General features: G+C 39.4%; 1 protein-coding gene and 1 long non-coding RNA gene across 4 annotated transcripts in view; both read left to right on the forward strand.

Moving 5' to 3' along the window:
- LOC126596593 (protein FAR1-RELATED SEQUENCE 5-like) overlaps window positions 1-4,018 on the forward strand; it is a 5,390-nt gene extending 1,372 nt beyond the window's left edge. For 2 of the 3 annotated variants that reach the window (XM_050263225.1, XM_050263227.1), the window contains exons 2-3: window positions 99-661; window positions 3,365-4,018. In XM_050263225.1, coding sequence (XP_050119182.1) covers window positions 99-661; window positions 3,365-3,559 — 758 coding nt within the window. In that variant the 3' untranslated portion in view covers window positions 3,560-4,018. The remainder of the gene's footprint in view (window positions 1-98; window positions 662-3,364) is intronic. The other variant, XR_007613999.1, reaches the window with a different exon arrangement.
- Window positions 4,019-10,391: 6,373 nt separating this feature from the next.
- Window positions 10,392-12,504, forward strand: LOC126596594 (uncharacterized). Its single transcript, XR_007614000.1, has 3 exons — window positions 10,392-10,647; window positions 10,744-10,979; window positions 11,092-12,504. It is a non-coding gene; the product is annotated as an uncharacterized LOC126596594 (long non-coding RNA).
- Window positions 12,505-15,637: the final 3,133 nt, after the last annotated feature.

Here is a 15,637-nt window from a genome sequence, read left to right on the forward strand (position 1 = left end):
AATAAGTCTCTTCAAATGTGTGTCTGCTGACCGTCGTTTTTATGCTGACCATCATTTGAGTGTGGGGCAACTTATAAAAATTCTTCTTCTTTTTGCAGTGGAATTTGCACTTGATGGTGATGTTGATGGCGAGGTGGTGGGAAGTTCTGCTGAGATGGAACTTAGTAGAGCAGGTGATGAAAATGAAACAGGCGGTAGTTCTGTTGAAGGGGCATTCCAACTGGGTCTGGATGATAAAATAAATCTAGATTCTCCTCGAGGGGATATAATTCCAGAAGCAGTTCCTGTAGTATCGGTAGTGCCAGCAGATGAGCCATATGTGGGTCAAGAGTTTGAAACAGAAGCAGCTGCTCATGCATTTTATAATGCATATGCCACACGTGTGGGATTCATAATTCGTGTAAGCAAACTCTCTCGATCAAGGCGTGATGGATCTGCCATTGGTCGTGCACTTGTTTGTAATAAAGAGGGTTATAGAATGCCTGACAAACGTGAAAAAGTTGTAAGGCAAAGAGCCGAGACCAGGGTTGGTTGTAGAGCAATGATTTTGGTGAGGAAAGTAAGTTCTGGGAAATGGGTTGTCACAAAATTTGTAAAGGAGCACACTCATCCTTTGACACCTGGAAAAGGTCGAAGGGATTGCATTTATGATCAATATCCGGTTAGTTCTTTTTCTTCTTTTTTGACCATTATTGTTTGCCTTTTGTACATTGTCTAAATTTTCTTATCCCTTGCAAAGTTCTGAAGTCTGTTAATATGTAGAAAAGGCCAATTCCGATCATTAGTATCTAAGACAATTTTTTTATGAACTTTATGATAATCGATATGATCCAGGAGACCCATATGAAGTGTGAGTATTCATGTATAAAAGAAGTTATAGAACACCATTGTGTATGAGTGCTTTTATTCTATATAGTTTCTTTCCCCTGAGTCCCTGACCTGGATCCTTATATTGGGAACTTTTCCTCGTCAGCAAGACCTGCAGTGGAGAAGAAACCCCTTATCTGTTCGAAAAAGAATTTTGATTTTTCTTTTGACATTTATGGCATAAGGCTTGGACTTTTGGTGATCTCTTGAGATTTAAATGAAGGGGTCAATTCACTTCATCTAAATATGAAAGGTTTGTTTTTATAATTTGAAGTTTGTACAATGGGCTTAGGTTTTTTTTTTTTTTTTTAAATTAATTTTTTTTAAATTTTTTTTTAAAATTTATTTATTTATTTATTTTTTTCAGTAGTTGCACATAGGTCTTTTACAAATAATGGGTGGTATATCACAGTCTGTAGTCATGAATATCTTCTTTTCTATTACCATTGGAGTTACTTAACAATTATCGACCAGTAAAGAACGTAAGTAGAATCAATAATTCTACTGTAGATGTCTATCACTATGTTTGGGCTTTGAAATGGAGTAAATAGTGTAATCATAATCGGCATCCGGTCAGGTTTATTTTAGCAACTTAAGATAAAAAAATATAAAAGAAAATCAGAACTTAAACTATACTGGACATCCTCACACATGTTATGCATGTGACAAATGCAATTTTTGAGGAGGAGAAAGAGATAAAGAGAGAGTGGTGATCGTTATTGCACAGGAAGAGAGAGTAGTGAGAACTTTATGGAGAATTTTATTTTCTTAAAATAAAATTTAATTGCTCCTTTTAGACAGTAAATAAATTTTTAATTGCTTGTTTACCCTGATTATGTTTGTTTTTTTCAATTCTTTTAATAAGGGTTAATGTTGGTAAAACAGGGACATAGGAGGTATTATATCAAGGTTGACAATGGCTTTTCTCATAATAATAATCTCTCTAAATATAGGTCTAAACAAATAAATTTTTGTATCTAAATGTTGGCAGCATAAGCAACCCATATTTACTTAGTAGATTTGCAGCCATCTGTACTGTAAGCTATCGGGTGCTACGTAATGAAGCTATAAATAATGATTAAATTTTACAAATATGGAGGCTACAATGACTAGAAGGTGGCCAGAAGTAATATGATTGGGAGATGTCTAAAACAAAGGCAGGAATTATGAATTTTTTGGAATAGATCAGAATCAAATTTTGTCAACTCTGGCTTTTTTGTTTAATGTTCGTCCGGAACCGGATTAAGCTCCCTTCTTTTTTTGACGAAATGTTTATTCACAATAGTATTTAATGTTGCGCCAGAGACAATGTAATTCTGTTTCTATTCAGGATTCTTTTGACATGCTGCAGCGAGTGTCTATCTACACTATAGTCGCCTAAAATCGGACGTGGTGGTAGAATTTTTTGAATATAGTTCTTTAGTTCTTAATATTTTTGGATGAGTTTGTAATAGAACACATGCCCTCAAACTCTTAGAAGACAAACAGTTGTTCTGGGTCCTTGCTACTGATAGCATCTTGTTTTATATTTGAAGTATTAAATTCTATTTTATAATAGCTTGTTTTATATCTGAAGTATAATAGACTACTAGTCTGTCAGCTTGACCAGTTGTCTCCTGTGTTGTAATTTGTCTAGTAATAAAATCTCGATTTCTTATAAAAGAACGAAAAAAAAAGAAACTATTATTGTATAAGGCCGGCCTACGAAAAATACTCATCATCTCTTCACTTAGTCAGGTAGTGTGCAAAGGCCCAAGATGATGATTTTGTTTCTCCAACATGCCATTAGATCCTTGCATGTGTAAATGCCGTCGAGTCCTTAGCTCATAGTTGTCCTTTTCCGCAATGAGTTCTCGAGATGATTTGCACTTGCTTTCTAGGATGTTTAGTTATGTTATATCGTTGTTTTTGTCGGCTATGCTTGTGTATAGGTTGTCTTTTGGTTTTCACTTTTCGTCATATTGCTTTCTCTATTCCTGATTTGGTGAACACCATGCAGTTTCTATTAGTTTTTGTTTTCTGAACATCATGCAGTTTCTATTTGTGAGTATGGTTTCCAGCTAAGATCATTAAAAGAAGGTTCTAGCCTATTAAGTATACAGTTGAAATTGAAACATTTCCTAGTTGGATGGATTTATGCATCCAAAATATGGAATATTTCAGTATGCCTTTTAATACATAACATGTGGGAGTTGTGTTATTTCTCCTCTCCAATTGACTTCTTTGTCGCTAAATCATTACGTTGAAATGGACCGATGCTGAAAATCATGATGAGAAAGTGAGGTGTTATTTTTGTGAAAATTATAAAATGGGTTTGAATTCTTGAATGCTGGATATTCTTTTTGGAAGATGCAGATGATAGTATTCTTAGTGCCATGATTTAATTCCTTGTACTGTGGTGACGCATGCTCAAATCCAGCTATCAACTTGAATTTTTAAGAATCATTATAATATGGCTTGTTATGTATTTTAATTTGCCTTTTGTTTTCTCCTTCAGAATGAGCATGACAAGATTCGGGAATTATCTCAGCAGTTGGCCATAGAGAAAAAACGTGCTGCGACATATAAAAGACATCTCGACCTAATATTTGAGCACATTGAAGAACACAATGAGAGCCTATCAAAAAAGATCCAACACATAGTAGAGAGTGTGAAGGAGATTGAAGGCAAAGAACAGCAAGGATACAGATAAGGATTGCTGCAACTTACGCACTTTTTGGTTTTGGTAAAACATAGAATCAAGCAATGTCGTGGACAATACTACAGGATGAATCGGTCAGTCATTGTTTTGATTTTAGTTTTGGTTTACACAACCTTGTGGTTTGCCCGAGTTTTAGGTATGCAGTTAGTTTCTATAGCTTTGGGATGTTTTAGTCACTGGCATTCATTCGACTGGTATGGGTAAATTTCTTGTATGTAGCAAATGGTCAGTAGGGAATTTGATTGAGTCCATGTACAGTTTTACCTGAGCCATCCATGTGAATTGTGCTTAACAATGCAATAACTTAAAGCAGATTATAGGACGTTCGGAGGAAGTTGGAACGGGACCATCGCATTACACGGGATATCTGATATGAGGTCTGTTTTCTGTAGCTTCAGAATACTGTATTCAATCCTCCTTTTAAATACAACTCTTGAGAATTTCCCTTTACTGATGGTTTTGGTTTTAGTACTCGCTGGAGAGGGCATTTTCCAAAAATTTGTAACCACTTGTAACGACCTTGTTTACAAGTTTCAGTTATTTATGGGGAGGCGTTGGTTACTACTGAAGTGAATCAAATTCTTGATCCAATCTTTTCACTAACAATACGGTCTAGTGGTATTTTCTAAGTGGAGTTTTCATATTTTTTCTCGTATTTTTCAGCTTACTTGGATTACTAGTTTCAATACAATTTTTTGGCCAGAGTTCTATACATAATTATGCGGCTCAAAACTTTGGTGTGATGTGATTTGTGTTTATTTGGGAGTGTGGATGTGTAAACTTAAATATGAATCTCAATAGGATTTGGAAATCAAATCCATAGACTTTGTATTACTTGTAAGGCAAGAAAGTCCATCATGATTAATATAAGGTTTAAGGCAAGGGGTGAAATAACAATTCTCACTTACCCATGAGCCCTTCTCTTCTTGTTGTCCCGCGCTCTCACTCACTTTTAGAATTTGTTTCACAACACGTTATTAGCGCAAAATCTCACAACATGTTATGCCGGCATTGAAACCTAGCCCCCACCATGTTTTTAGGTGGATAACCATGTCTTGTGACCCATGCTGGCGTCGACTTCCCTCTGTGCCTAATTAGGGTTCCATTGAGAACCCATGGCTTGTACCATGAGTGCAACCGCCTCCTTTGACTCAATCAAGTATGCTAGTGAGGTTGGAGCTTTTGGCTCGACCACAGAAACCCCAAACGTCGCTTGGTACGGCAAGCCTGGTTATTCCAGCAAGAAAGACACACACCTTGTGATTCGGCTAGTGTTCGTCGAACGGTATATACCTGGCTTTGGCTGGAGTCTACCGAAAGACCGACTCAACTTTGTATGGGATCTCCGAATAACTTGTCCCGCTTCAGCTGGGATGTACCGAGAAACACCCAATTTCGATTGGGATGTACTCAATCTGCCAACTAAGTTCGGCTTTAGAATCCTGAATAGACCCCAATTTTGGCTGGGACCTACCAAACCCAAGTTTGGGTTTGTCCCTAGGTTTTTAAAAGGGGCTTAAGGGCCGCACATACACATGTCCCAATACGGCTGAGGCTCAAACATACTCGATGTCGAGTCTGGAAGGCATCCCACAATAAGGATTATGAAGTCATCTACTTTAATTGTTTTCATATACCATTGCGATGTTATATCTGTTTTGTGTTTTATATTGCATATGTATATATATCTATTATTGTATGGATGTTATGAACACATTTTCAGTGCACATGGGGTTCATTCCAATCTCGAATCCGGAGTTTCGAGCATGGCAATTGAAAAACTTATGGGTTTTTCTGAGTAAGCGCACCGCTTATGTTGAGATCTTTTAATCTCCATAATGTAAATCTGTTGACCAAACTATGTCCTTAGAATTTTAAGTTTTATATGATGGTTGTGAATTTCATTCTAGGCGCTAAATCATGTTTTCTTCATACACAAAGTGTCAAACATTGCTAAGCTTAATTTCATCGTTTTTGAGGTTTATGAAAGAATTACCTGAAGTGGATACAAGATGTTAAGCTCCATCTAAATGCAAAGGGTACAAGAACAACTATCGAAATTGGGAACGAAGCAAGTGAAACTAAGAAGGTAACCACTATGATCTTTATCCGCCACCACATCCATAACGCATTACATACTGAATATCTGTAGGATGAAGATACCTAAACTCTCTAGCAAGCATTAGCCGATTGTTTTGGTCACCAGAAGTTGATCACATTGCCTAATGCTAGGCACAATTAGATAATCCGAGATTTTAGGACTATAAGTCCGTGAATGCTATAACTCATAAGTATGTTGAATCCAATCACTACCCAAGTATAGTGAAGTTGAGTAAACTAAAGAAGATCTTTGGAAAAAGACATGCTCAACCTTCCTACGAAAATTGTCTTGCAACAACAACATCGAGCACAAAAATTTACTAAATTTGTAGATCTTATATCTGTTTTGTTGGTTGTGTTGATTGTTGTGACGATCCTGTGAACACGAAAATTTCCTGAAAGGAAAGAGACAAGAACAACGTGCACAAAATAATATTTGTATTTGATGATTTTGGGTTAACATCTCTCTTAAATTTGATCATCTGATTCGATCTCCGTAAGGTGTTGATTTGTGGATGTGCGATTAATCCAAAGGATCGTTGGGCTTGATCTAAGGATGAACGTTCTTCAAGGGCCGTGGGCTTGATCTTGAAGGTGGATTTGAGCGGATCTTCAAGGAGTCGTTGGGGCTTGATCTTGAGGGTGAGCATTTCTTCAAGGGCCGTTGAGGCTTGATCTTGAATAACGGTGATGAACGGATCCTCAAGAGGCTTTTGGGCTTGATCTTTGAAGAACAGTGATGAACGGATCTTCAAGGGCTTTTGGGGTTTGATCTTAAATTGGTGGAAGTTCTTCAAGGGCCTTTAGGGCTTGATCTTGAATTGGTGGAAGTTCTTCAAAGGGCCGTCGGGGCTTGATCTTGAAGGTGGATGATTGTTGATCCAAGGGCCGTCGGGGCTTGATCTTGGAAGAACGATGAACGAAGAACGAAGAACGAAGAACGAAGAACGAAGAACGAAGAATGAAGAACGAAGAACGAAGAAGGCTTTCTTGATTCTTCGGGATGAACGGATGATGAACGATGAACACTTTCTTCAAGGGCCGTCGGGGTTTGATCTTGAATTGGTGGAAGTTCTTCAAGGGCCTTTGGGGCTTGATCTTGAATTGGTGGAAGTTCTTCAAAGAGGCCGTCAGGCTTGATCTTGGAGGAACGATGAACGAAGAACGAAGAAGACTTTCTTGATTCTTCGGGATTTGGATGCTTGAGAGCTTCGGAGTTTCAGAGCTTCAGAGCTTCAAGGTGTAATATGAATTGGTCCCCTGAAATGAATGAAATTGGCTTCTATTTATAGAAGTTTCCAATGCCTAATTTTGAATATAATATCCCAGATGAAATAAGTCGTTTCTGCCAGGTGTTGACACGTGTCCTGTTTGATGACTTTTCCTACTTATTTTGATTTTTTGTTTAGACACACGCTACGTGTAAAATTTATGTAATACATGAGCGTTGAAACTTTGATTTATCGGTCAACATATATTTACCGAAATTTCGATGTCTACAAATGTCCATCCTTTGTCATCGTCAGTAAGTGCATCTTGGTTGCTTGCCCCCAGTGACGGTGGTGCAGAAGGTGCCGTGTGGTTTGAGTATTGCCGAGCATGGTCAGGCATTTCTTGAAGAGGCACGGGACCAAAGGATCCGAACACGACCGTAGTGGTGTGTGTTGCAGCTGTGTCTTCTAGGTCGAGCTCAATCCGCCCTTGTTGTGCCAACTTCATGATGAGTTCTTTTAGGATGAAACACTTGCCCACATGATGACCCACGATACGATGGTACTTGCAGTACTTGGGATCATTGATGCGATTCATCTCTTCAGGGCGTTTGCATTCGGGTAACTCAATCACCTTTTTCTCCAGCAGGTCATCCAGCATTGCGTCCATGTCAGAGTCCGGAAAAGGGTATACCTTCTGCTCCAGTTCCCTCAAGGTGTTTTTGTACCTATCTTGGGTGTGGGAAGGCTCACTTCTTTTTATCTCCTTTGCTTTGTTATTGAAGGAGATTTTGACGGGTGCGGACAAGGTCTTGATAGGGGTGGTATTGGTGGTAAAAGCTTCCTTGGTGGGCTTTTTCCCATGATTGTCTGCTCTTGAAGTAAACACTTTATCCCTTTTGAAATCAGTGATTGGCTCATTCTTTCCATGGTGGGCGATGCTCAGCTCCATGTCATGGGCACAGGTGGCTAATTCTTCAAAAGTCCGTGGTTTGATACCTTGAAGGATGTATTGTAAACCCCATTGCATGCCCTGGATGCACATCTCGATTGAAGAAATCTCGGAGAGCCTGTCTTTACAGTCGAGACTTAGATTACGCCATCGGTTGATGTAGTCCATGACTGGTTCTTCCTTCCATTGCTTCATGCTCGTCAGCTCTAGCATGCTCATAGTGCGACGGGTACTGTAGAAGCGGTTGAGGAATTCCCTTTCCAACTGTTCCCAGCTGTTGATGGACTCGGGCTCCAGGTCCGTGTACCACTCAAAGGCGTTTCCTTTTAACGAGGGCACAAACTGCTTGGCGAGGTAATCTCCCTCCGTCCCTGCATTGTTACAGGTTTCTACGAAATGTGCAACATGTTGCTTCGGGTTTCCCTTTCCGTCAAATTACATGAACTTCGGTGGTTGATAGCCCCTCGACATCCTTAAGGCGTCGATATTCCTGGAGTAAGGCTTCGAGTACAACGTGGAGGCATGAGAGCTCCCTTCGTACTGTGCCTTGATGGTGTTGGTGATCATCTCTTGCAGCTGCTAGATAGAAAGAGATCCCATGAGTGCCGTTGCTTGGTCTGGCTCCAGCTTCACATCGATTTTCTTCACCGGAGGCTCCTCTTCTCTGCCAGCTCCTCCCTTTAGTAGATCATCCTCTGGGTTGGGTTTCTCACCGTCCTGCGCCTCTAGTCGTTTGACTAGTGCTGTAATTTGCAAGTCTTTTTCTTCCACAGTTCGGGTTAGCCTTGTGATTGCTTCATTCATTTGAGCCAGCTGCTCATCGATTGAAGTTGCTTTAGTGGTCATGACTTGCATGGCTGAACTGCTGCTTGAATCGGCATCAGAGAGCATGGATTCGGAGTATTTCCTTGGGCTTTCCCCCCTTGGTGGCCTTAGTGAAGCTAAGTTGATCACAGGCTCGTGCTTTGGGTGCTCTTGTTCCCTTGGCAGAGTTGATGCAGAGGTGAAAGAGGCGGCAGAAGTAGTTCTTGTCTTGCTTCGAGTCGTAATGCCCAAAGTGACACCACTTGTGACGAGGATGCTCTTGTTCTTTGCGCCGGTTGCGGGAACAGTTTGAGCCTTCCTTGATGCCATTAATTTTGGAAGTGTGCTTAAATTTCTTGAACGAAGAAAGAGATGAGAGGTAAAGATGGTCCCACTGGGCGTGCCAAATTTGTGAACACGAAAATTTCCTGAAAGGAAAGAGACAAGAACAACGTGCACAAAATAATATTTGTATTTGATGATTTTGAGTTACAATCTCTCTTAAATTTGATCCTCTGATTCGATCTCCGTAAGGTGTTGATTTGTGGATGTGCGATTGATCCAAAGGGTCGTTGGGATTGATCTAAGGATGAACGTTCTTCAAGGGCCGTGGGCTTGATCTTGAAGGTGGATTTGAGCGGATCTTCAAGGAGCCGTTGTGGCTTGATCTTGAGGATGAGCGTTTCTTCAAGGGCCGTTGAGGCTTGATCTTGAATAACGGTGATGAACGGATCTTCAAGGGGTTTTTGGGCTTGATCTTTGAAAAACAGTGATGAACGGATCTTCAAGGGCTTTTGGGGTTTGATCTTAAATTGGTGGAAGTTCTTCAAGGGCCGTCGGGGCTTGATCTTGAATTGGTGGAAGTTCTTCAAAGGGCCGTCGGGGCTTGATCTTGGAAGAACGATGAACGAAGAACGAAGAACAAAGAACGAAGAAGGCTTTCTTTATTCTTCGGGATGAATGGATGATGAACGATGAACACTTTCTTCAAGGGCCGTCGGGGCTTGATCTTTGAATTGGTCGAAGTTCTTCAAAGACCTTTGGGGCTTGATCTTGAATTGGTGGAAATTCTTCAAAGGGGCCGTCGGGGCTTAATCTTGAAGGTGGATGATTGTTGATCCAAGGGCCGTCGGGGCTTGATCTTGGAGGAACGATGAACGAAGAACGAAGAAGACTTTCTTGATTATTCGGGATTTGGATGCTTGAGAGCTTCGGAGTTTCAGAGCTTCAGAGTTTCAAGGTGTAATATGAATTGGTCCCCTGAAATGAATGAAATTGGCTTCTATTTATAGAATTTTCCAATGCCTAATTTTGAATATAATATCCCAGATGAAATAAGTCGTTTTTGCCAGGTGTTAACACGTGTCCTGTTTGATGACTTTTCCAACTTATTTTGATTTTTTGTTTAGACACACGCTACGTGTAAAATTTATGTAATACATGAGCGTTGAAATTTTGATTTATCGGTCAACATTTATTTACCGAAATTTCGATGTCTACAGATCCGTTCCTAAATGTGTTGTAATTTCTACCTTGAATTTGTAGATTTACCAAAGAAGCCCATGGTGGGCTATAAGTAGAGGCTTATGTGTACTTTTGAGCTCATTTCATATTTTATCTCCTTTCTTACTATATCCTTGTAGTATTCGTTACCAAGGGCACACTGTACAAGAATAGGACTTGTAACGAAGAGGTACCGCTCGTTTTAAGTTCGAGGGAAAAATATAATTTTATTTCACATAGGTTTGACTGAATTTCTCTAGAATTTGGAGTCTGCACGTGAACTCCGGTTATTGTTTCTTATTTAGGAAAATATCTAAATTGTCATTTTGTTAGGTGTTATCCTATTTGTAGTAACCCTATTTTTGTAGAGAAATATCCACCGGCAAACACTCTTCTCTAAAATCAACACAACTGTACCTTTCAAACTCCCAAACTCCCAGAGAAAGCCGAGGGCCCTAAACCCAGTTGAGTTCAACTTTCCGACGAGCCCCGCCGTTTTTCCGATGAAGGTAAGACTCCTAACGACCTCAGATCGTTTAATCTCATTGAGTAGTACAAGATTCGTGTTCTAGATGTTGAAGTTGGTGAGCTTTTGACACATGTAGCAAAGGAAGAAGCTCTCTGCAGAACTCTGGCGAAAGCTGCAGAGAAACCCGACGAGTTTCCGACTTGTTCTTGTCGATTTTGGACGGGATCTTGACCACCAGATAACTTTCCAACGTCCCTAGGCTCAGTTTCGAGCAAACTCATGCTCAAATCTAAGGGGGTACGAGACTTCCAAATTTGAGCGGAGATTTCCCAACCTTGTCGAGATTTTTAACCACTTTTTGGCCTAACTAAGGTAATATTTGGATTCTACGCCCTCAAATTAGGCTAGGTTGTGAATTTCGTGAATTTTAGATGAGTTTTTGGAGTTCATCGATTTTTGGAATTTTTTCGACCAAATTTCCTAGAATCTGGCGAGCCAGACAGCGGACGACGATGACGTTGGGACAAACTCCCCAAAGAAAAAGATAGCATATTCCATCAATCTGATGAATATTCCTAATGGCATCAGGTATTCTGATACTTATTCCATTAACATTGACTGAATATTCTGCCCGGCTTGTGCAGGCTCGTGATTGTGTACGACCAGCTCGTGACCGCACGCGGCGATGCGTGACAGCTCCAGCCGTCACGTGGCAAATCAGGCCGGTGTGTGGCAGTGCGTGAGCCTTGTTTTAACACTTTCAACCGCCGATTTGAGCAAAGAGATTTTCAAGTCTTTTCCTTTGTATTTATGAACTTTGGGTAGTTTAATAATTAGTATAATAATTTTCAATATAGGAGAAACTTACCTTGAGGATTATAGAGGCTAAGCAAGTCAAGACAAGTATGACATGATTACATTGGGTTTTATTTTCAAGCACTTATATATACATACACACGAAGCCTTTAAGGGAAGGGATCCCATTTTTCAAAAAAAATGGGAACATTCTTTTGATCATTAGATCTGACTTTAATGAAATTATGTGGTTGAGATTCTGTGGCCTGTAATTTAATCTTAACAACAAAATTTCATTAAAGTCAAATCTAATGGTCAAGAGGGTGTTCTCATTTTTCTTGAAAAATGGGGATCTCTTTCCTTAAAGGGCCTGTGTGTGTGTGTGTGTGTGTGTGTGTATAACCCTCTTTGTGAAAAGACTATTTAGTCTTCTATCACAACAAAAAAGTTAAGGGTAGTAACGTAATTTTACAAAATAAAATTTTGTTTTTTTGTTTAAGCCTCACCTATAAGTGATTCTAACATTTCTAATTTTAAAAAATTAAAAATAAATGTCATCCCTCTTTTCCTACTCTCATGTTCTCTCTCTCTTCCTCACTCTTTCAATTTTAAAAACAAAAATAAAAAATTTCACATACTTTGTGTGGGCATTTACTACACACACACACACACACACACAAACTCTTTTAAGGAGAGGGATCCCCATTTCAGCCAAAAAAATGAGGATGATGTGGGCTGCCGTCCAATCTCTTTGAATGGGATTGTGCAGGTGGGACTTAACCATGCTTTATTGCTTTCTTTTCCATTCCCTTTTTTTTATGAGGAAATTGTAGCAATGATCTCTCAACTTTAACTCAATTGGAGTAATGATCTCTCAACTAAAAATTCATGACCATTGGTCTCTTAACTCATCAAAACGTGTAGTTTTGGTCATTTTCGTCAACTCTGTTAAAACTTATGTCAAAATGAGTCACGTGTCATGCACTTGAGGCTGAATCAAGAGGCAAATTTAGAAAATTAGATGAAAAAAAAATAATAGCAATGATCCCTCAACTTTAACCAAATTATAGCAATGGTCCCTCAATTTTAACCTAATTATAGCAATGATCCCTCAACTTTAACTCAATTGTAGCAATGGTTCTTCCAACATGAGTCATTTTGACGGAATTCTGATGGAGTTAACAAAAAGAACTATAGCTACATAATTTGGTGAGTTAAGAGACTAATTGTCATGAATTTTTAATTGAAGAACCATTACTTGATGTGGTAGAAACTAATACACAAATTAAATCCTATAAATTATGCAATTGTAGTATGAGTAAGTATGGATCGTTCTATTCCGAGGATTAGAAGGGATGCTAATCAACACAAATTAAACTTATAAAACTAAAAACTAAGTTAAACTAACATCAAAACAATGAAGAGGAAGATTTTGGACGAATTTAATTAAAATTAAAGTAAATGGCAGCAAATAAATTAAGTTGTGAATGAAATATGGGTGAGATGATAGCTAGAAGATTCTTCTCCACACATGAAACATATGTTTACAAATCGATTTCCAGTTATTCTTCCTATAAACCATGAATGACAATGCCCCAAATTAATTGTGAATAACACTAATTAACTCTTAGATTTTCCTAAGTTCATTGAATTGGACTTAGCGACGCAACCAAATTATTCTTCTGGAGTTCCGTAACTATGAAAAGCATGATAGAGATACATCTCAAAGATCATTAAGTTCTGTGAAAATCATAAGTATTGACAAAGCATTTGTAACTACGAAAAGCATGATACTCTTGCCAGGAATTTACTTAACTCAGTCATGACTAGTGACTTTTACTACTTACAAATATAAGTTCATAACGATTAGATGAAATTCCCTTATATTCTAGCATCAAATCCCTGCATGCAAACTAAGTATGCATCCTTAACAAACATACAAGAATAAGTTCTCTATAAAGCAGATAAGTAAATCACATTCATATTTTATGAAACAATAACTGGATGTAATAAATTTATATAAAACATATAATCATGGCTTCGAATTTACCTCTAGCTAAAAATAAACTTAGTTACACATGTTCATCATAATTGAAAAGCAATCTAAAAAAAACATTGAAACTAAATAAGAGTAGAAAGAACTCTGAAAACTCCAATGGTTGAATGACAATATGCGGCACAATCTCTCTCTGGATGTAGGCTGCGGCACAATCTCTCTCTCCCTTCCTTCCTGATATTTGCGGCAACAATGTGTATATATATAGGGCGAAGGGCGTGGCTAAACCCTAGGGAGAAAAGGATTAGGCTATTTGAATTATTTTAGGACTTCTAGAATCAGATAGGAAGTGTTGGAATGTGATAAGGACTCCTCTTTGCAGCTAGAGATAAGGTAAGGTAAGACTGGATAAAATAGGATAAGATAAGATTATATAAGATAAGGTTCCTCTCCAACTAGGATTCCTCTTTCTTGTGTAATTCCTTGTCTTCCAAGTCTCAACTTTAATTCCTCCATATTTTAGCACATATCTGTGGATGCAAATTTCTTCCTCCTCGATCTTGGGACGATTTTGCACCTACAAAACAATTAACACCTTAGGTTAAGGCCAAGAGCCTCACGCGCCCACAATGAATGGGGGGGGGGGCTTTGGCCGAAGAGCCTCCGATGCCAAAGTTAGAATTTAGAGAGAAAAAGTGTTTAGAGAATTTTGGGATTTTTGCCAAAGTGTTGGAATTGGATTTTTAGTGAGAATGGGAGTATATTTATAGGGATAGGAGGTGGCTAGGGTTTTTAGGTTTAATTTAGGTTTAATTAGCCAATTTATTATGATAAATTTGCTAATTAAACATAAAGGGAATAAATGGATGGTTATAGAATCAATTAGCTAGCTTAATTGGGGTAGTAAAGTGGGAAAAGATAGGGAAGGTAGAAAGCTTAAGGGGATGGTCGGCCATGTGATGTTTTAGGGTTGAATTGGTTGTATTTTGTGGTTATTTGGATATAATGGATGGTTTAATTGAGAATTAATGGGTTAATTAGGCAATAAACCCATTAATTAGCCAATTAACATAATTTAAAAGGAATGTGTTTGGGAATTACCTTGTAGAAAGGATTTGATGAGATGGACTTTGAATTGTTACCTATTTTGGGCACTTCTGTCTTGGTTGAAAGAGGGTTGCCAGCTGCTTGCGCGTAGGAACCTCGTTGTACTGCAAGGGTATTTTTTTCCTTTTTGTCCAAAAAACCCACGTGTCGCCTTGTGAATATTTTTGGCTCCACAAATGCCCCCACACCTGTTGGGCTGCTCGCAGAAAAGGGCGGCAGGTGTAGAGATTTTCTTGCTTTAGGAAACTTAGGACAGCTTCCTATTTTGATGTAGATTCTCTCTTTAATAGGAAATTAGATCCTTCTAGGAAAGGGAAATAAATTTCTCTCAAAGCCTATTTAAGTCCACCTTAAGTGGGTTATTAAATCAACTTTGGAGAGCGACTTATTCTACCCTACAAGAGAGAGATAGCTTAGAGGATATTTGTTCCCCCTCCTCTAGCAATCTTCTACATCTTGCCCGTGCAAAGGACCGTCTTTCGTTGCTTTCTTCGTCTTCTTTGTGCCGCACCAATGTAAGAAAAATTTAATTTTTCTTGCCTTATTCTTAGATAGTGCTATTGCGGGGTAGCCGTCGGGGTGGTGCGGTACGTCGGCTGGCAGGGGCCAGGAGCTGGCTCGGCATGAGCTGAGGAGATGTCGTGGCAGGGACCACTGCTTGGGCAGCTTGGCTTGGCTTGAGCCAAGGGCAGCTTGTGCAGCTGGGGTCGAGGATTGTGGCGCTAGGGCACAGTGTTAGGCGAGCCGCATGGCTCATGTCCTTTGGGCTTTTGGACCTGACTCGGGCCAGGCTGGCGATTGAGAGAAATAAGGAGATTGCGGGTCTCATGGGCTGCTGGAATGTTGGGCATGTAGGCCTTCTGCCTGCTGGAATGCTGGGTTGAGCTCCCCTGTTGAGTACCATGAATGTCGTTGGCTGCTTAGTCTTCTTTGCTGAAAGAAAGGTGGGCTGCTCCAGAAATAGGAGGTAAAGGGGATCAAGGCGGATGCATTGGCTCGTCTGATCGCTATCGTGGAGCTTATTATGAATGAAGATGGAAAGAAGAGATCTTCCCCGCCTGCTCATGAGATGCCAGTTAAGAAAAAACTAAAGACTTATTCTGCTGCTCATAAGGGTCCGCTTGCTACCGAG

This window comes from Malus sylvestris, chromosome 13 (genome assembly GCF_916048215.2).
Source record: "Malus sylvestris chromosome 13, drMalSylv7.2, whole genome shotgun sequence".
In the NCBI taxonomy this organism is placed as follows: domain Eukaryota; kingdom Viridiplantae; phylum Streptophyta; class Magnoliopsida; order Rosales; family Rosaceae; genus Malus; species Malus sylvestris.